At 37.0% G+C, this 20983-nt stretch overlaps 1 protein-coding gene and 1 non-coding gene across 6 annotated transcripts; both read right to left on the bottom strand.

Annotated features, from left to right (window-relative positions):
• Positions 1-81: 81 nt before the first annotated feature.
• Positions 82-9067, bottom strand: mrj (DnaJ heat shock protein family (Hsp40) member B6 mrj). Of its 5 annotated transcripts, none has more exons than XM_018013074.2 (7): positions 8867-9067; positions 4134-4335; positions 3759-3868; positions 3374-3625; positions 2137-2343; positions 1743-2067; positions 82-1615 (listed from the first exon to the last, which is right to left on the bottom strand). In XM_018013074.2, the coding sequence occupies exons 2-7, from the start codon at positions 4196-4198 to the stop codon at positions 1510-1512; spliced, it is 1065 nt and encodes a 354-aa protein (XP_017868563.1). In that variant the 5' UTR covers positions 4199-4335; positions 8867-9067; the 3' UTR covers positions 82-1509. The 5 variants fall into 5 exon arrangements, with proteins under 5 accessions (XP_017868563.1, XP_089325951.1, XP_089325952.1 ...); XM_089469825.1 differs by having other exon boundaries at positions 8790-9067; XM_089469826.1 differs by lacking the exon at positions 8867-9067 and adding an exon at positions 4626-4649.
• On the bottom strand, positions 6190-6261 carry TRNAQ-CUG (transfer RNA glutamine (anticodon CUG)). Its single transcript has one exon. It is a non-coding gene; the product is annotated as a tRNA-Gln (tRNA).
• Positions 9068-20983: the final 11916 nt, after the last annotated feature.

The following is a 20983-nucleotide window of genomic DNA, read 5'->3' on the forward strand; positions in this document are numbered from 1 at the left end:
AGGTGGCAACGCCAGCAACTGTATTGCGCGAAATTCTCCAAATTCAAACCAATTTTAATTACAATAAAAACACATTTCAAGTTTCATGTATCGCATTTGTTTTTATATTTGTATTGTTTTGTTTACGTTTTTTCCAATTTATTTTTGTTTTAGCTGAGAATGATCTACTAAAAACACATTATTAAATTGTGTGCGATTATGATTAGTTCTTTTGCGTTTTGTTTGTTTTTGTGTCTCATTCTGTTCAATACGTTGTTTATATATGTATAATTTGTTTTGTTCTCATTAGGTTATGTGAGAGTAATCTTAAGCTTAAGCATTTAAAAAACGACTATAGACTATTAAAGAAAAGTTTAAATAATTATTAAATATAAACATTCAATGTCAGAAATGTATGTTTTGTTTTGCATTTTTTTTATCATTCTCTTATTTTTTGTTTGTTTGCATTAATTTAATATTATAACTATGAATATATATATGTATATATTTTTTAAAGATTTTTTTTATGGATTTGTTGTTGTATAATGTACAAAAATGCAACGCAAACGCATTTTATTGGTCATTTTGCTGTTGCTGCTGATAGTTGTTGTTGTTGTAAGTATTGTGGCAACTTAATTGACTAACGGTAGTTTATAGCTACATATTAAACAGATAACACAGCATCCATCCAACTGAACCCGCCCAAAACTAAATAAAAATAAAACCTAACAACTAAAATAGCTTTAAAGCGTTCTCTCCTTCTCTCTTTTAGCATTTCAATTGTTTTATTTTGCTTGCTTTTGCTGCTGGGGCACATTATATTCGTATTATTTTTTGTGTTTAGTTCATTATAAACATAATGGATTTTCATTTTTCAGGCCTCGTTTGTTCTAAACTTTTTGTTTGACAACATAAATTTTGCTAGTATATATTCATTGCAAATATCGTTTAGAATTTCGATTAAAATTTGCTTGCAAAATATTTCTTTAAAATAAAAGCCCTACAAGTAATTTAAATAAATTGCCATTATATAGTTGTTGCTGTTGTTGGTCTTCTTGATGTTGCTAGCCCTTTGTTGTTGTTATTTTTTTGCTTCTGCCGCTGCTGCTATCGGTGTTGTTGCTGCTTGCTTATTTGTTTGTTTGCTTGTCGTTGCTGTTGCTTCATTCTTCAAATCAAACGGTTTCATTAAAACATAACTAAATTCTAATGTAGAACAATTTCTTTAAATCTATTTTTGTTTATTCAACGAAGCATTAAGAAAGCGCTCATCATTGTATTCTTCTCTTTCCTCCTCCAAATCCTTTATCTTCGTGCTGCTTGCTTTTTGTTTTAAACTTATGACTTTTTGTTTGTTATTGTTTTTATGTTGTTTGCTGTTAGGTTCGCGCCAATGCTAAACTCCTTCGTATTGAATCCAGCTTGAATGCTTCTCCTTTCTCTTTCGCAGTTGTTGTTTATGTTAAATAATTTGTTATCAGTGTGTGGGTGTGTGAGTGTGTATTTGTTGCCCATTTTGTTATAAATTGTTTAATTCGCTATTGAAGAGAGCTTTTGGGATACTCCATTCACAGTCTTTGATTTAAGGACATCGTTCTCATATGAAAAGACAGTTTCCTTGCCATTTTCGACGACGCTGCAAGTGGAAAACAGAGAACAATATTTTAATTATTGAACAAATTATATTTGTCATGTATTCAAGACGTACTATTGTATATAATTAAGTATATATTGTATAAACAATATCTAATCGAATATCTTACCGTTTGGTCATCAGCTTTTTGCCATTGACAAATACCGTTGAGGTGGAGGTGCGTTTGACCGCTCCGTTGCTGTGGAGACCGCCGCCGGTGGCGACACTGTTGCTGGCAGAGAAGGAGGTGAAGCCGCCGGTTGGCATGAAGAAGTCCATCATTGAATAGTTGAGCATGGGCGCACCGAATGGACTCGCCATCTTATGCTGGTGATGGTGATGATGGCGAGCTGCACCGCCGCCGCCATTAAGGCTGCTGTGGGCACCGTGTCCGCCATGACGTCGACTGCTGCTAGTGGCGCCATTGGACTGCGAGTAGCCATTGCCATCCGCAACTGAAATAGAGTACAAAATAATATATATATGTATATACTCGATCTATATTTGTGTTTATTTCCGCTTACCTCTAAAGAAATCGGCAAAGGGCGAATTGACGCCGAAGAACTCTCGGAAGACCTCCTCGGGTGGTCGGAACACGAATGGAAAGCCGCCCATGATGTCAAAGTCATCAAAGTCGTGTGTATTATAATGATGACGAGCATGCGAACGGCTCTGTGCCCGGTCCCCTAATCCATCCTTGCCGTACTCATCGTAAATGCGGCGTTTCTTCTCTGTAAATGCAAGCACAATTTTTTTAAGCAGATTCTCTTTCAGTGTATTTCGAATTTCTTTTCTCTTTTCTTGATTTTCTTTTATTTTATTTTTTAGTAGAAAGAAACACGCGGGCGGAGCATTAGACAAGGCCTAAACAATTGCACTTGATGAACTAGCTGCGCTCAATGCTGATGCTGATGCCGATGCCGATGCTAATGCTAATGAAGATGCTGATACTAATGACGGCAATGATAATGATGATGATGTTGCTTTTCATGTCGTTTGGCTGTAGTTTGTAGTTTGCGCGCATTTGCAAAAAACAAAAACAAAACGAACAAAAAATTCGAAAAACGTAACGAAAAGTCAAAGAAAAAAAGTAAATTCGTGTGCTTCAAGGTTGTTCGTCAGTTTAGCAAATAGGCAAAAACAAATTGTGCGCTAATCGGAGCAGTGACCGACTAGGAAATACCTTGTAACCAGTAATTACTGCCCATTGTTTGAAAAAATAACACTTAAACAGTCATATCTTGGGACTGATCTCCAAAAGTAAATTGACTGACATGTTTATTCATCTAGATAGGCAATGAAAGTGAAATATTGGTATTATCTATAAAATATCAAATAATGTTTATATTGCATTGTATTTCCATGGTCTTCAGGTTATTATTGAAAGTCTTTTCCTAACCTTTTTAAATTCAGCCCAGTTAATCGATAATTATCGATACTCAATTTGAACAAAAACTAATCTGATCAACTTTACCCGATCCGCTATACATATTTATTGACTTCAAGCCTCTGTGCTCCTGAAGTAAAAAGCTCTCGACATCTATATTCAATACTAGATATTGGCATAATCTTTGAAGTCCATTTCTGCATTTCGTCTCATACCGAGCTATTTACACTTCTTGTAAACACGCCCAGTTGGATACGTAAAGAGTAAAAACGAAAACAGATAAAGCAACATAACAATGGCATAGCCACAAAATAATGCAAAAACAAAAAACAAAAAAAACATGCGCTTGTACTCTCTTTTTTCAATCTTTTTACCAAACAGTTTGTGAAACGGCGTGCCCTCGAACAAGTTGCGGAAGGTGAATGCCTGATAGCGATTGCCACGCCTACTGCCGGCTGACCCGCTGCCGTAGCTGGGATAATAATGGTCGTAGTCGTAGCTGCGACCACTCGTTGAGGATGCACCGCTGCCGCTGCGATAACGGGAATAACTGCTGCTGCTGTTGCTGCTCGCTGCTGACGCTTTGTGCAGCGTGGACCGAGCATCGTAGATACGTCGCTTACGGGCTAAATACATCGACAACAATAACAACAACAACAAGGATAACCAATTGATTCAAATGTGGCCCTACAGCTCTGCTATAACACTTCGAAACGGGAATAGAACTTATGGGCAGCACTGTGTAAGTGGTTGACTTACCATCCGATAAGACTTCGTACGCCTCGGAGAGCTCACGAAAACGTTTGTTTGCCTCTTCCAAATTGTCCGGATTCTTATCTGGATGCCATTTGAGTGCCAATTTTCGATAGCTGTAGATGATGGAGAAATTAATTAGAGCGAAAACAAATTAACACAATGCATTAATCAAAACAGAGCCAGAGCATGTCATGTTGCGCTCTCTTAAGCTAGAGCTCTTTGGCTAGAGTTAACGACATTCCAGAATACATTCCACTGTGAGCGTGCCATTCGTCGTAAACTCAATGTCAAAGAGATCAGAGCTGACTCAAGTGCAGCTTAACAATTGAGAGAGCGCTACATCCTCTCTTTCCCTTCCAGGCTGTTTCCAATACTCACGCTTTTTTCACTTCACCGTCAGTGGCAGTGCGTGCAATATCCAATACTTGGTAATAGTCCACCATATTGTTTGATGTGTGTGTGTGAATGTGTATAAGTGTCTGAGTACGTGCGCGCCTATCTTTGTTGATCAACAATTGATTTGTTGCTCAATTCAATTGCAATACAGTCGCTCCTTATTCCAGTAACTTCTTAAGCGCAACTGTAAAAACAAAACAAAATAATATGTCCAAAATTAGTATGAAGGGTGCAGAGGAAAATTAAGTAATATAATGCACTTAATATACCGTTAAACAGGCAGCATTTGGCAAAAATAAACTTGTTTTCTACTTTTTTGGTTTTTTACTGCTTGTGTTATTACTATTGAAAAACAAGGCAATGCCTACTGCCGAAAGGGCTGCCACCTAGCACAAGCAATAATCCGAAAGAAAAGAATGAAAAAAGAAATATAAAAAAAAAAAAAAAAAAAACTCCAGCAATAACTAAACGTACATAGTGGTAAAGCAAAGCCAACACGATATTTGCTTTAATTTCGTTTTCTTGTTTCCATATTTTTGTTTTACTCGTTATTCTTCAGTCCCACATTTCGAGTTCAATGTCGTACGAAAACCTCATTCTCATTATGCGCCCACACACACATGCACAAATACACCAAGCTCTCGAGCAGGAGAGCGCCAGAGGCAAGAAGGAGAGAGAGACGAAGATAGAGCAGCAATAGCAACACAGCAGCGCGCATGTGTAGGGCGTTCAGCCGGCAATGTCAGCGTGCGCGGCGCGGCGCTGCCTTCGTCGCGGTCGCTAGACTCGTGTGTAAATTTTTTTCGCTAGGCTTTGCTGCTCGCATTTGGCTTATGGCGCCCATCTTCCATCTCCTCCAATTGTTTTCACACACATTTTCGTGCAAAATAGACGCTAATTTTATTTAATTTGTATTGTCGTCGTTATTGTTGTTGTTGTTGTTGCTGTTGCTACAACTACTACTGTTGGTTGTCAGGCAGCCCCCTTGACACAATTTTTTCTCTTTTGCTTTTATCTAATAAAAATTACAACGCGAATGCAGCTAGCTTTGCCGCTGCTGCCGCTGTTGCTGCTAATCTGTGTCAATTGTTGTTGTGGCCGGCGTTGCCACATGTTGCCAATGAAAGTGCGCTACAAATTGGCTGCCCCCAAGCTAAATGACAAACATTATGTGACTGACCGACACTTGACTCGAGTTGTTGCTGTTATTGACTGGGCCAAGCTTTTTGGCAGCGTTTGTGTGGGCTGCTTAGCGGAGTTCTCTCTCCCTCTGTATGTGTGTTTGTGTATGTGCGTGTTTGCTTTGCTCTTAAGTAATTTAGTTGGCATTTATTTTTGCTCAACTTATTCGTTCTAATTTATGGCTACGGTTTTAGCTGCGTGTGCGTGGCTATAAAATTTATTGAATTTAATAAATTCCACGCATTTGCTTAACTAAAATCCAAATGACATACACATATACATATACCCATATGTACATTCATAAATAAATAAATATATGTACAGCTATCTCTATCTATTTTTATTTAAGAGCACCTAACTTATCACACAAGATAAAATTATAAATGAAATTTATATAAAATTGTGATATTCATTTATTAGAAAATATTTTAATTTCCACAATTTGTGTATTAATGAAAATTTTAATTATAGATTATATAAATATATTTAAATACTTTGTAAATTATTTGTTTCCATTTAATAACTCATTTAGACAACTTTATGTGGAAAATATTTGTGAATAACTCTGACTGGTTTTATTTTTTATTATTTACAATTCATAACTTTTTCTTGTTAAATGTGACTATATGCAGCCTTTTATCTATTTATAATTATTTACACTCCATATTCAATCTCAGTTCCAGTTAAATTACAAATATAATTATCAACCGCAATTGCACAATATTAAATACGCTTATCAAAGAATAAACTTTGAATCATTCATAAACAATTGTTCTTTGCCATTACAATTTTTATTTACGTATATCGACATACTTAATTAAAAAATTAAAAAAATAAAGCGACTTTGAATAAAGCCAGGTTCCACCGAGATTTGAACTCGGATCGCTGGATTCAGAGTCCAGAGTGCTAACCATTACACCATGGAACCAACTTGCCCGGCTTGTCAAACTTGGCCCATATCAGCCAAAGAGCAGCGTACTGCGCATGTTGTGATTGAGCCCACCCCAACTGGAATGAAAGAGCATCACTTTCGACAGCTGGGCGACAGCTTTCGACCATGGCGCAGGCCAAAGAGCGCCGCACTTATAAACAACCAGAGGTCGTAGGTTCAAAAGCGAACCATGTTAGACAATGAAGAACGGGTTAAACGAAATGGAGCTGAAAATAGCTTTTGATGCAACACCAAAGAGAACATGCTTATATAATATAATATTCATTATGCATTACATATACATTAGAGAACTTTAAATAATTAAATAAATAATAATTAAATTTTATTGTTTCGAAATCTCATTCGAAATGGCTAAGCGAACGAATTGAACCTACAGTAAATTTTAAGTGTTTATATTAATATTGATTTTGATACTTATGTATGTATGTATGTAAATGTTGTTCAAGGTCATCGAGTGCCACGCCCTAGCCTTTCATATAAAATAAACCAAGAAACTAAAACTGGTTGCAATACGTGAATTTTTCAATTGCTAAAACATATCAATGTTTATATAAACATATATCTTAATATATATGTGTGCATATATAAAATATATATAGGCATAGACTAGCGTTTGACGTACAATCTATATATAATAATTTATTGTATGTACATAAATATATACTGACTGCCTCTATATACCTGTTGACATATTCGGCAAATTCTAGGTCGTAGGTGTAGGAACTTGTAGCATTGTCTAAAAGCAGCAACTGACGACGACGACGACGTCGGCGACTCTCTCGGCTGTATGTTTAGCCAGGCCAGACCAGACCAGCCACATGACACACTCGACTCGAGTCGAGTCGTCTCGTCTGTCGGCGGGTGGGTGGAGCATAACAGGAGATGGCGGAGCAGGTGAGGCAGAGACTGAGGCAACGCTGACGTCTGCCGCTGCTGATGAGTTGGATTTCGATTTCACAGCGGCCGCTGCTGACTCAAATCGTCAAATCGTTTCGACTAAACTCATCAATCGCCACTTGCTATAATTTTATTTGTATAGAACAAGCCAACACGGCTTAAGGCATTTCGATTGTTTATTATTTTGTTGATTTTGTCCGCTTAGCCGGCAAATTCAAAGAGTTGCGGCAATCAAACTAATTAATTGTCTATACTCTTTCAAGAGTCTGCCATATTATTCGACGATATAGAAATGAACCTTATAATGATTTGGATTTCATATTCGTTAATTATTTTAATAATTTGCATAAGCAATACATATCATCTATATCTGTAATATAAGCATATGGCATTTCATAGCTGCAAGGACTCTGATTAGTTAGGGTATTTGAAGAACATACATATATTCAGTGCGCTTGCGCTGCCTACGCTATGGTGGGCATCAAACCTGAAATTCGCTCCAAAAATTATGTAGTCTGTGGTCTGCCAGCTGCTCAGAGGCTGCGGTCGGCATGCAGAGTTGTCGGATGATGTAGTTGTAGTTGTATTTGTTGCTTATGCAAATTACATCACCAACGCCATCAGCAACAGCACAGATTCAATCGATAAATAACGCATAGACGCACAAAGAGAGAGTGCAGACAGGCAGAGAGAGAGAGAGAGAGGGGGAGCGAGTGGTGTTTGATTGTCTCTTTTGAATTCACACTTTCCATTCGGGGGGAATTGCTGCAACATGTTTGTTTACATAGAGTTGCTATTGCTCGTACGCACTCAATTATAGCGTAATTGTGTCGCTGCACTGATATAGAAGACATGGCGAGAGTCGCTTGAAAACTTTGCTGATCTTCATATTCCAATCGTCTCTTATCTTTACATTTTTTCTACACCACCCCTCAATAGGCATTATATCAATACACACAAGACACGACACAAAATGTTAACAGTTAGAAAGAGCAGGAGGAGCTCGAGGAGCACAGCAGCTGCAGACAACAACAGTTGGTTGCGTGTTAATTACATGCACTGGCACTGCGTGCTGAGCCACTTTGCTGATTGATTTTCTTCTACTACTCCTCGCTCTTCTTATTGCTGTTAATGTTGTTGTTGCTCATTTTGCCATAACCTACTTCTTGTGCAAATGCAATATCAATACAAACAGGCACGCATACACTCACACACACGCACGCACACACTTATAGAAAACTGATAGGCCGTACGACGTAAAGCAAAACGCGCGATAAGAAAACGTTGCGCATTTACACTCAGATATATGTACGGTGAAATCACGCTATAGTAAACATAAGCAATTACAATTGCATATACATAAGTGTTCAAAATTTGAACTTCAAATACAATTTGTTTAAATTGCATATAATTTCCAATTTCTTAATAATATATATCAAACAATTACACAATTTAGTTAATAATACAATAATTAAACAAAATGCACTGACTAAGTTAAGCTATGCCTCATTAGAAATATTCACTGTAGTTAGGCATTTGAAAGGGGCGCCTAAGAAAAGAGTCAGGCAAGCAAAAGGAACACAGTAACAGCTGAGACGCATACTCACAAAGAGGCAGAGGGACAAAGAGAGCGCGAGTGAGAGCCAGAGAGGGGGGCATTGGAAGTACTAAGCACACAACTCACACTTATGCATTAGCCAGCAAAAACGTTTGTTGCAATCCTCGCTATTGTGGTCGTTGTCGTTTTGATAGTTATTGTTGTTGATGGTTGCACAAACATTATTATAAGCAAATATCGAATCAAAGTGGGCAAACAAACACTAAAGACACAACAACAAATTACAAATCGAAATGAATAGAATCAAAGCTGCGTCTAAAAAACGCGCACGTACGCGGCAATGAATCGTTTAGAACTAAAAGCAGCCAGCAGCGGTGCGGTGCGACGTTGCCATATGTTTCGATAGAACGAGAGAGATAGAGCTGGTGAGTGAGAGATGACTCGAGAGTGTATAGAGAGAGCGAAAGAGCAGCCGACGCACTGCCGTTGTTTGTTGTTTTTGTCGCTGCTGAACCGGAAGCTATTACGCGAATTCTTGCAAAATTTGCAGTGTTTTATCACACTATCAAGCATGAGTGTGTGTGTGTGAGTGTGTAACATACTTATCAGCAGCTGCCTGCGCATGTCATCACAAAAGCTTTATGACGCCTGGAGATCAGATTGTTTTTGATATTGTTGTTGGTTTTTGCTTTTTTTTTTTTACTGGTTTACCCCCGATTTCTGCAGCGATATCAACTGTGATTCATAGAATTCGGCGGAAATTTGCTCTAAGCTTTAATAGCTTACTAACGTGTTCAGCTTTGTCTTTTCTCTGTTTTGGGAATCAATATTTATCGATCACAAATTTATTTCAATAAATGCATATGTAGGTATGTGTAAATGTGTGTGTGTGTGTAATTTGATTGCCCAAGTTTATGTGAACCGCTTGCTTTGAGAGGCATTAAAGCGGCAGAGCGCAACCAAATGTTAAGGCAACAAATTTGAATAAATTTAATTTTAGCACTCGCAGCGCGAGCTACGATTGACGATGGAGGGGCGAGAGATTAAGAGGAAGGCAAGCGGAGAGCAGCAACCGCTCGGTGAGTCGTTGACGCCGGCGCACAGTGGTGCGTAATATATGCAAGTGAAAGACTATGGAAACATTTTATTTACATGTGAGAATGTAAGCTATAGAAATTACGGAAGTATTTAAAAGGCATTACATAGTGACATACACTATATAAAAAAATTATGAATTAATAATTATTATTGATTAAATTTTTTAGATAAATATATACATACATATTTTTGTTAAATAATATTAAATGCATCTTAAGCTTTTAAATGTATGTAAAATCAACTTATCAAGGTTAAATAATCTAGATAATTCGAAACTTTTACAATTTATATATATAATAAAAATTAAATTTACTGTGTTACGTTTTTACATTTACAAAATACTTTGCTTGCTTGTTTCATTGCATGTTTATATATTATTTAATTTAAGAGTTTTGGCCCACTGTGCCACTGTGCCTCACAGCAGGTGGTGATGATTTTTGCTCAGTGAAAAATATGTGCAAAATTTGCAAAGTTTATAAATTTTACAGTTTAAATACACAACAAAATGTAGGCGTGTGAGTTTGCGAGTATGCCTGTATGTGTGTGTGTGTGTTGTGTTTATTTTTAGTGTTGCGGAAAAATGAAAATTTATAAAAAGCTAAAAATATAAATATATATACACACACACACATACACTATACATACAAATATACTTAACTAAGACGAACAGCAAGCCTTAGGCAAGAGTGTGCTCGACTAACAGATACGCAGTAAAAGTAAGCAATGCTAGGCAGAAGCATTCTAAGAGATCTCACAGCATAGATAAAAATATATACCCGTTAAAGTTGACGTTTGCAGGGTAATCAACAAAATCAGTCGAGCGCCATTCAGAAATAAAAACTAGAGCCTCGCCATCAACAGAAAGAGGTGGAATGAGCGGAATTGGAACAACGGTAAGTGGCAACAATTAGAAAAGAGAGCTGCCAAAAATTAATGCCACACAGCGCAGGCAAATTGCACCCATGGAGGGGGGCGTGGCTGATGGCCCACAATTGAGAGCGAAAGATAAGAAAGGGAAAATTGAAATGAAAATGAGAAAAACAAAAAATGGGAAGCAACACACACACAAAGCACAAAGGCTGGCAAAAGTGGAAACGAGCCAAATTGCACAATCTGTGGGGCCAGGGCAGGGAAGAAGAAGAAGCAGAAGCTGACAAACAATGCAATGCCATGAAACTGTAATAATAATAATAACAATAACAACAACAACAATAATAATAGTATTACTAGCGCACAATACAATCGAGAGTAGACCTAGAAATAGAGACGTGGGCGTGGGAATCTATCTATTTTTGTTTCGTGATATACCATAGACAAATGGATAACAAATTTCTCTATACCTCTTCTTCTTCTTCTCGCTCCTTTTGTTGTTGCTCATATTGATAAAACTTACAACAAATGATGATTCATCGAGCAATTGATTCGACACATTTTCGTTTTCTGTTTGAAACTTTTGTAATAATAGCCAAATATCTAACAGCCGCAGCAGGAGGCGTGGCGAGGCAGCTGGGCGGGAGGCGGGTGCACTGTATCTAATCAACAGCATTCGGTCGGTTCAGTTGAGTTCATTGCGGCACATAAATTAAATCAATTCAATGTAAAATTTCGAAATTTTATGTCTATGTAAATTTTGTGTGGTTTTTATGCCCATTTATAAATTCTATGGAAGGGTATAATCTTCTGCATGTGTAAGACTAGGCAGAGCTGGAGTAATAAAAATGTGTATAGGGTATTGAAAGCAAGAAAATTTAATTCGATGACAGTTAATTTTATTTTTTATTTATTTTATTTTACTTGATTTTATTTTTTCTTTTCTAAGATCTAAGATTTAATATCTTGTTAACAGCTGTAAAACCAACTTTAAAGAGTATTTCATAGTCGAGCATATACAACTATTGCACTCTGCTGGCTTGTAAATGTTCTTTTGTGGGTTGGGTCCGTATTATGCTGCGGTCATGCAGTAATGTCAATTGGCATTACACGGATTTGAAATAAAAAAGCTTCCAAAGCTGACACGCCTTGATTAAGGGCTTTACAGAGAGCTGATCGAATCGTATTCAATTAAACACAATAATGCGGGTCCTAAAGCTGCTGCAAGTCAAAGCTTTCTTCCATCTCTCACTCTCTCTTTCTTCTTTGTGGAAGCTCTCTTAAATCAACTGTGACTGTTCCAGCAATCGCTTGACTAATGCCAAGATCAATCCACTAAGGAAATTACTCAATGATTAATTATAGAAATTTAGTTTTAGTTGAAAGCTGTTGAGGAATGAGCTTGATAAGTAATTGTGAAGCTGATTGAAGTTGAAGTACTTCCTCTCATTCAGTTGAACTTTTCTTGTCTCGGCTCTGATCTAATCTAATCAAGGCTTGTGCGGGTGTAATGATGACGCCGTCATCGAGTCATGCACCCATAAATACTAAAAAAAATGAGAGAAAAATAAGCCAAGTACTAAATATGGCAAAGTCAGCTTTGTAGCCCGATCTGTCGGTCACATAAAAACTACCCACCATCAATCGCACAGCCAAGTAATGCGATCATAAAAACCTGTAGCTAAAGATCAGCCAGTCGGACGGACAGTCGATCGGATGATGATCTCAATGAAGACATTTTTTATTGCGTTTCTGATTTGTGAAATTGCCCCTCGGTACCAATTCCTCTCGTCTCCTCCTTCAGCTCTCCTTTTTGACGCTGTGCTCCACTCTAAGCTCGCCCCACTAGCCGCGCCTATGCTGTTTGGTCTGCCTCTTCATAAATCGCTCACGATCACGATATCATCGCTAGTGACTACCGTGTGGATGCCACTGTTGGTGGCATCTGTGTTCAGTCGGAGTCGTCGCTAATGTTGCCGCTGCTGCTGCTGCTGCTGCTGCTGCTGCTCTTTCTATTACTCTGGCTCTTACTCTTGCCATTTGCCGTATCCGCATCTAGATCAGGTCCGATCCGGCCGCAGGCTGAGCATGCACAATAAGCGTTTAGAAAAGAAGTCAGGCGCTGTTGCACTCATTGTTGGTGTTTTTTTATTGCTTTTGTTTGTTACATTCACATTTTGTTGGTAATACCCTGCATAATATATTGTTTAGAGGGCATATTGTTTGTGTTGGCAAATGGACTACAAAAGTTAGTCAATTGCATAGGGCTTTATATACCCTGTAGCTATATGGTATATTAGTTGTATAGTAGAACTCTAACAAATTTCGTAAATTTAAATTTGTTTATCATATTAAAACAATCATTTTGCAATAGAAATTTTAATTTCTTGATCTTGGCTCAATTTACATATTCATAAATTTATTTAATAAATTTATTTTAACAATATTCAAAGCCAGCAAAAATGTTTTTAAATTAAGATAAATAGATAACAGGATTGTTTTCTATAATTAAAATTTGTATTTAAATGGTATTTGAGCTGTGTAATTATTAAAAAACAAAAAAAAAAAAAAAAACAAAAATGTATACATTGCATACTGATTATCTAAATATATACAAAATATAATAAACAGATCTCAAAATTCATTCATTATCAAAATACATATTTAAAAAGATAAAATTCTCTTTATAAACTATATATTTGACTAAAAATGTCAGAAATTTACTCATTACAGGGTATATTTGTAGTCTTGTCATTTGACAGGTCCTGGCCTGCACACATGTTTGGTCTGTTATGGTGACTGCCGTTGCAGTTGCAATCGCTGTGGCAGTTGCAGCTGCCTCTGTGCACCCGTTCGTTGCATTGACAATGAAGTTATTAAAGCGCAAAGCTGGACAACAAACCGCAAGGCTCGCTAATCTAACCTCAAATTATGTATATATACATATATATAACTCTGGCTCTCGGCGAGACAAATTGTTCATGTGCAACACAAACATTATGCATGCCACTGCATAAATCAAAGGCAGTTAGCTGAATTTTGTTGCAGTTGATTTTTTGGTGGCGAAAGTCTAGTTAGGCTCAATCCAAGCGACCGACTCTGTTGAAGGGTTCACAGCAGGCCCATTAAATCGTGTTGCACAATTTGTAGCACGTACTCTGGCCGCGGGGTTAAGTATCAACTCATTTCAATCTAGATACTGGTAGCAACATAATTTCCCAATTAGACACAGACCACAATGAAAAAGAAACTCTTTCGGATCCATGAAAACAACGACGCTGACAGTCGACTCCAAAGAAGTGATCGAGCTGTGTATATAGTCTCTGGTAATCCGATATCACTGTCTGCGGGAAGAGGCACTAAAGAACAAGTGTTGTGTGTGGATAACCACACAGAATGAAGTAAAAAGCTCTCCAGCATGGCTGCCTTATAATAGCCGTGAGATAGCTGAACCCAAAGCCAAAAACACTATAAATCATCGCAACATTATTTTTGTGAATGTTTTCTTCTTTGTTTTACCAGATTTCCAGTGGAGGTTTTATTTATTTGCTTAACTAGATTAGAGCAACGCCCTCTTCGGTTATGTAAATTAGTTAGAGTTAACTTATGTCTATGCTTTGAGATCTAGATAACTCTACTAGATAACGGAAGAGTGTCCATTTCAAATCTATCATTAATCGTAAAAGATTCATATTTTATTTATTCGAATGATTCTCACTTCATAAGAGTGACCCAGATATAGCAGTCAGGATTTTACTGAGAAAATACTTATAATTTGTATAATCCTTTCAATAATCCATATGATTATTCTTTTCAATTTCATCATTGCCATCAGCAATCAATAATTATCATTATTTTTTTTAATATCATGATGATTTTCTTTGTTGTTATTCTTATCATCAATTCATAATTTTCTAATCTTTAATTAATTTATTAATATTAATTATATATATATTATTATTAACTAATATGAATTGTTATTAAATAATTTACAAATTTATTTTAATTAATTTACACTATCATTATCATATTCCTTTCCATTATTAAATGTATATTAGTTTTAAATTATGTTTAAATCAACATGAGCATTATCATTATCAATATTGAACTTTAATCATTTTCAGCATTATTATCATTGGTTTTCTGGAACAACGTGATCATTGTCATTTTCATCGCCATTGTATTCTTTATTCATTATCATCATTACAACGATCCCCCTGATCAAAATATTATCTTATACTGAATTGCATCCATAAATAAATTAATATAAATAATTCTTTGCCATCAAGATTTATTATTAGCTATTTCAATATTTATATATATACAGATATTTCTATGAAATTCATGTACATAAATCATTCAATTATTCAATTAAACTATCCTCGTGTAGCTCATCAACGTTGTAGACGCCTCACCTTCATTCACTTCAGTGTTTCGGCCATTTCACTCGCATTTCGCAAATCTATTCAGGTAAGTTAACTAGCTTGACTCGTGGGGCGCCTCTGCTTGTTCAGCTGATCAGGCGAAAACAACGTTGTTATGTTTATTGTTGCTGTTGTAGTAGATGTTTCTTCGTTTGGTCAGTTTGACTGCGCCTTAGCCTTAGCCTCAGCCTCAGCCTCAATCTCTGACTCGCGTGTCTTGAACTTTCTGTTCGCGCTCGGACGATCAACAGTAAAAAAAATTACAAAATACTGCAGAAATAAATAGGTAAAGTCGTGGGCTTTGAAAGTATCCGACTGTATAATACTCTTTTACAGTGAAAAAAGTCAAATATATTTAAATTACAAATCAATAGTAAAAGTTTTAGCGCTCTTCGATTGCGTGTAAAACTTGTGAAAGTGTGTTTAAATTTGTTGTAAAGTTTTCAATGGAATTTTATACTACCTATACTATGAATAGGAACTGAAAGAAAGTAACAGCTAAGCTGACAGTATACAGAGTTGGCAGTTCCTTAAGTTAAAGTTTTGAATAATAGATCAATAGAATATGGACTGCTCCAGATATATAAATGTTTATAAAAAAATATATATTTTATAGAATATCTTGAAGTAGACAAAAAATATCTATAAATATCGATGCTTGAAAAAAATTTATTTAAGCAATTTTAAGAGGCTGAGCTTAGACAACTGTTGTCTATACATGGATTCTTTCTATAACTATGAATATGTCAACAGATATACTCGTCTTACTTTCAGGACGAGCAGAATGAATGAAGAGCTATAAAGTTAGCTGTTTTTTCGTAAAGCTGGCGCTTTAAAGTTCAGAGTTTGTTTTTTTCTGTTTGTTGGTTTGCCGTGGTAATTTTTATAAATAGTTCAAATTAAGCCCATAAACAAAATGAAAGTTGAGCAGCGCCCGTCCGAGTCGGGCCGCTCGCTGATCAATTTCAGTGCTCAACAAGTTTGGCTGACAGCCGGCAACAAGAAGAAAACGAACTCAATTTCCAAAGCAATTAATTTAATTGAATGCAGTAGTCATAAAAACAAAAGCAAGAGCCAAAAGCGAACAGCAAAGACAAAAGCTAAAACTCTTTAAAGACAGAGCATAAAACGAGCCACGTTGATGAAGCTGCTGGTGGCAATAAATGAGTAATTGAAAAGTAATTGCAAGTCGCACAAAGAAGAGAAAAAACAGAGAAGATAGAGATGGAGAGCGAGAGCGAGCGAGCGAGCGAGACAGCTAATATAAAATAGTCAAAGGTAATTATTTAATCATTTTTATAACGATGGCAAGTGTCGGACAAATGGCAAGTGTCGCACTCAGTTGCAGTGTTGGCTAACACGCAAATTCAAGTTATGGAAAATGCATAATTGGTATTGTAATTGGCCAAGAGTGTTTCATTGTCAATGGCTTATGGCTTATTAATGTGTCAGTATTCCTCTGTAAAATAGAGGCTGCATATTGCATTACAGTGTTGGTTAACACAGTAAACCAAAATAAGCTTGAGCTAATTGCAATTAATTCAATATAGATTTCTGTCTCGGAGTTCTTCGATAATTTAGCAAGTATAAATAGTAAATTAACAGTGGGTAAACCAAAGTAAGGAACGAGGTTAGTCGATTATAATTGCAAATATTGTTTTTACTTTTATTATTAAATTGTTCAAAACTTTTGTTATTTATTTTAAATAATGTAAATTTTTTGCCAATCAACTCACTTCATTAGAGTTTTAACATATATTTGCAGTGTTGGTTAACACATCAAATCAGCTTATTAAAAGCGCTTAAGCTAATTGCAATTTCAATGCGCTGTAACTGTTTCATTTCCATTGTCTCGGCGCAACACGCGCCTCACCTTGAACAAAATGTGCGATAAACGCAATAAAAAAACGAACACAAACTTTATGTTTCTCTCCCCCTCTCAACTCTTTTGTGTGTTCGTTGTTAGCGACATTGGACCTGACACAATGATAAAAGTTTTGGCAAACATGCAAAAGAAACAAACACATACGAAAATGTTTTGCAAATGGAATTGAAACCACAGCGGGACTGTGTGAAAGGGGAGAGCCCCAAAGTTTCGGCACTTTACGAATTGCCAAAAAAGAACAAAGCGAATATTATATAAATTATGATTAGTTTTAGACGAAACTGACTCAGCAGCAGCAGAGAGGAGATGAGACTAGACTGAAATCGAATCGAATCGCCTCGCCTCGCCTCAACTTGATCTACGACTCATTGAAGACCTTCACAGCAACTGAGTCCAAGTCGGAAATGGAATCAAATCGAATTCAGTTCTTAGGTATAAAATAACAACAACAAAAAACTGACCAGACACGAAACGAGTTTCGAGCTCATTTCATTTGCTTAATTGCCAACTATTTTAGCTAATTACATTAGCTAATTAAACAGTTATGATATATTTAAGTGAAGCGAGACGCTCTAACAAGGTTTGCCCATGTAACGGGGAGCGCGTGGAGACCCTTGAAATATGAATGCACTCGAGTTGCAATGCCATACAGACACATTGACCACCACAAATGAGATATGTAAATGTATATCTCTGTATATATAGATATATGAGTAATATCAAATTCATTCTCAAACTGCAATTCTAGCAGTTCTTTCAAGTCCAACAAAGTTTTGGGTGACATCATCAAACACTCTTTGTTCTTTTTTTTTTTTTTTTGGTAAATTGTTAAGAGGGATTTTTGCTTTATGAGTTCCATCCATATGGCAAAGCGTTTCTTGGAAAGCCAACCCGTTTTCTGTGGAAGCAGCAGAGGAAGAAGAAACCTTACAAGAACTGGAAAGTCCAGCAATTGGGTTACTGGGCAATAATTGACCCCAATCTTCATTCAAACCATCTTGGTAGTATAAAAAAGCTCATCCAAAGTTAATTGAATGATTGCCTTAAGGAAATCTCTGTAACTGTTGCGCCTAATTAAATGCCACAAATCATATTTACATGCCAATTAATATATTCCATCTGTAATTGCCTGTAAGCTGTAATCTGTAAGGTGAGACACGTGTAAGCGCCATATAACTTATATGCATAAAACCGTAGAAAGACTTTCTCAGACAATAACATGAAGCGTGGAGAAAACTGAAGAGAGCGACCCTACCTTATGAACAGATGCAGATGGACGGCCTGTCGCGTCGTCTTTCAGTCTGTCTGTCCGTCCGGCAGACAGACAGGCAGGCTGACTGCCCCGTCATGAAAGTGTTGGCAGAGTTGAAGTTTCTTATATTTATTTAGCTGCGGGTAGACAAGTGCCTCGCTCATTAGACGCCAACTGGGAGAGATGGGGCGATGTTGGTCTGTGGCTCGGTTGCTACAACCGGTTCATTTAAATAGCCAAAGCTAAGCAGACGCAATGATTGATTCATCAGGCAAAGTCAGTAAATTAAATGAAGTTTACAAGATTTTCACTGCATTAGCACAGTTGCAACGGTTGTTGTTGTTGTTGTTGTTGTTGCTGCTGCTGTAGCTTCATCGCTGACAAGCAATAATTTTTATGTGCGCTTCAAGTGCAGACCCCGGAGCAGCGCTTCATTCAATTTATCTTACACGAGCTGACATCAAAAATAAAACCAAACTCGTTTTTGGTAATTAATAAAAAATAGGAAAAAAGCTATGCCTGGAGGAGGTTGATGCGAAGTAGGCGGCGGCGGTGGCGGCGATGGGCAGGCATCATCATCAATGGGCAAACATTAAAAATTACGTTGCCCAAAATGGATAAACCATTCGATAAACCATCAGATACAGCAGTTACAATGTCGGCAATCATCATATTTACTTTGGATTTCACTCGAAGCTAAACTTCATATAATATTGATAATGATAATGATAATGGTAATGATAATGATGATGATGATGATGCTTATAAAAGTGACTACATTTGTTCAAGAAACTGTTGAAAATGAGAAAATTATAGATATTTATATAGCAATCAAATACCTTATAATTTAAGCTTGGCTAGGATGACTTTTCCATTAATATTTCTAGACAAATTCAGTAATAAAAGAACATACCTCTCAGGTAGGTCTAGTGGGTAGAATATCTGACTTGGGATCGATTCCCTTTATGGGAAGTGCCAATTATTATTATTTGTTTTCCTTTGTTTACAAAATTTGATTTTTATATGTCTCAAGTTCAGAAAACCCATTTAATAAATTGTTCATTTATAAATAAATCATTGGAATACATCTCTCTCCTTCTCTCCCTCACTCTGTGGCTCTGTCATAGAGGTTATAGCCCTCGGCTCTAGCCAATAAAGCAATCTTTATCATGTCACTAGCTTCGCCTGGTCCCATAAATATGTTCTTCTTTTATTTTTTAACCATTATCTCTTAACGAACAACTATCAAATGCTGACCTCTAAAGTCCAATCGTTGCCCCGGGCGAAAGTGAACTTCAATGAACCCTATTATGGTCATAGTGTAGTGTTTTAAGTGATCCATTCGTTTAACACTCAATCACACATACACACACACACACACACTCACACAGAGAGTAGACGCCATGGCATATACAACCCAATTAGCATGCCAACTTCTCTACAGACAAATCGTTATAAAAAACTCACGCACTGTCGTTTTTCTCTACCGCTTCTTCTTCTTCTTTAACTCTTCGTTTCTGTTGTGTTCTGTGTCTGACGACTCCAACGTGGAGTCCCAATTGACTTGGCTTGACTAAGTCGTGAGGTGCAGCGTGTAGAAAACGTGTAAGTTTCATTGCCTTGTCGCAACATTTTACTATACCCTACTCACGCATGCACAATTAGAGGGTATTTTGTAGAAAATTTGAGGAGAATTGATTAAATGAAAGAGTAAGCCTAGGATTAACAAAAAGTTTATTATATTATTTATATATACATATATATCATAATTATTTCAATTAATAGAGTTTCTTTGGAAGATTTGCTCATAAGTATGTAAAGCTTTGTGTGTTTAATACATTTATCTAATACTTTGTTCACTTTACAGGGTATCTCTTAGTTTAGAACTTTCATTAAATACAGCTTGACGTGATTTATTTTTATGGCTGTATTGGTTATTGAGCTGCCCGTTGCCATAGTTTTCTCTTTAGCCATTTAGCATGGCAATCAGACAACAACTAACCTACGCCTAGTCCTCCCCACCCATCTGCCCCAACACCATCTCGCGTTCGTATAATACACGCGGGTCATGCATGGCCTGCAGTTGAAATTGTCGTACACACCTCTTTGACTTTTGTTTGCGCAGACAAAGACAGAAAGAGAGAGAGAGAGAGAGATATGGAGACAGTAGACAGCAGACATGAAAAGTGCAAAACGTTTTCACTCATTTCATTTTCATGTTTTGTGAAAAATGCGCATATGAGAAGACGTTGGCGTCACGCCCACGATCTTGGGCTCTATAACTATATAGAAGGGCCGCTCCAGTCAAGTCAAAGGCCGTTGACACAGATTCTGCGTGTGTGTGTGTGTTTGGTGTTGTTGAAATCCGGGGCTGGTCAAGACACGACACATGTAGATACATCTGCCAGACTAGCGGGTAGAAAGTGGTATCGACCAAGAGACGCATGACCAATAAATAAATTGAAATATTTACGCTTTAAGCAAAGAATCAAAAAATGCCGCAACGCGTTCGAATCGAGCCAACGAATGAACGAACCAACGAGCGAATGATCGCGCCAACCGGTCTGGGAGTCTCTGTGCTGTGCTGAGCAGAGCTGAGCTGAGTCTGTGGTGTCTGTGGGTATCCATCCGCATCCCTATAATCGCTGCGTTGGTCTCTGCCATCAGTTGCTGCTGCTGGTGCTTGTGCTGCTGCTTGTGCTGCTGCTGCTGCT

This window comes from Drosophila arizonae, chromosome 5 (assembly GCF_054131065.1).
Source record: "Drosophila arizonae isolate 15081-1271.41 chromosome 5, UAZ_ARI_1.0, whole genome shotgun sequence".
In the NCBI taxonomy this organism is placed as follows: domain Eukaryota; kingdom Metazoa; phylum Arthropoda; class Insecta; order Diptera; family Drosophilidae; genus Drosophila; species Drosophila arizonae.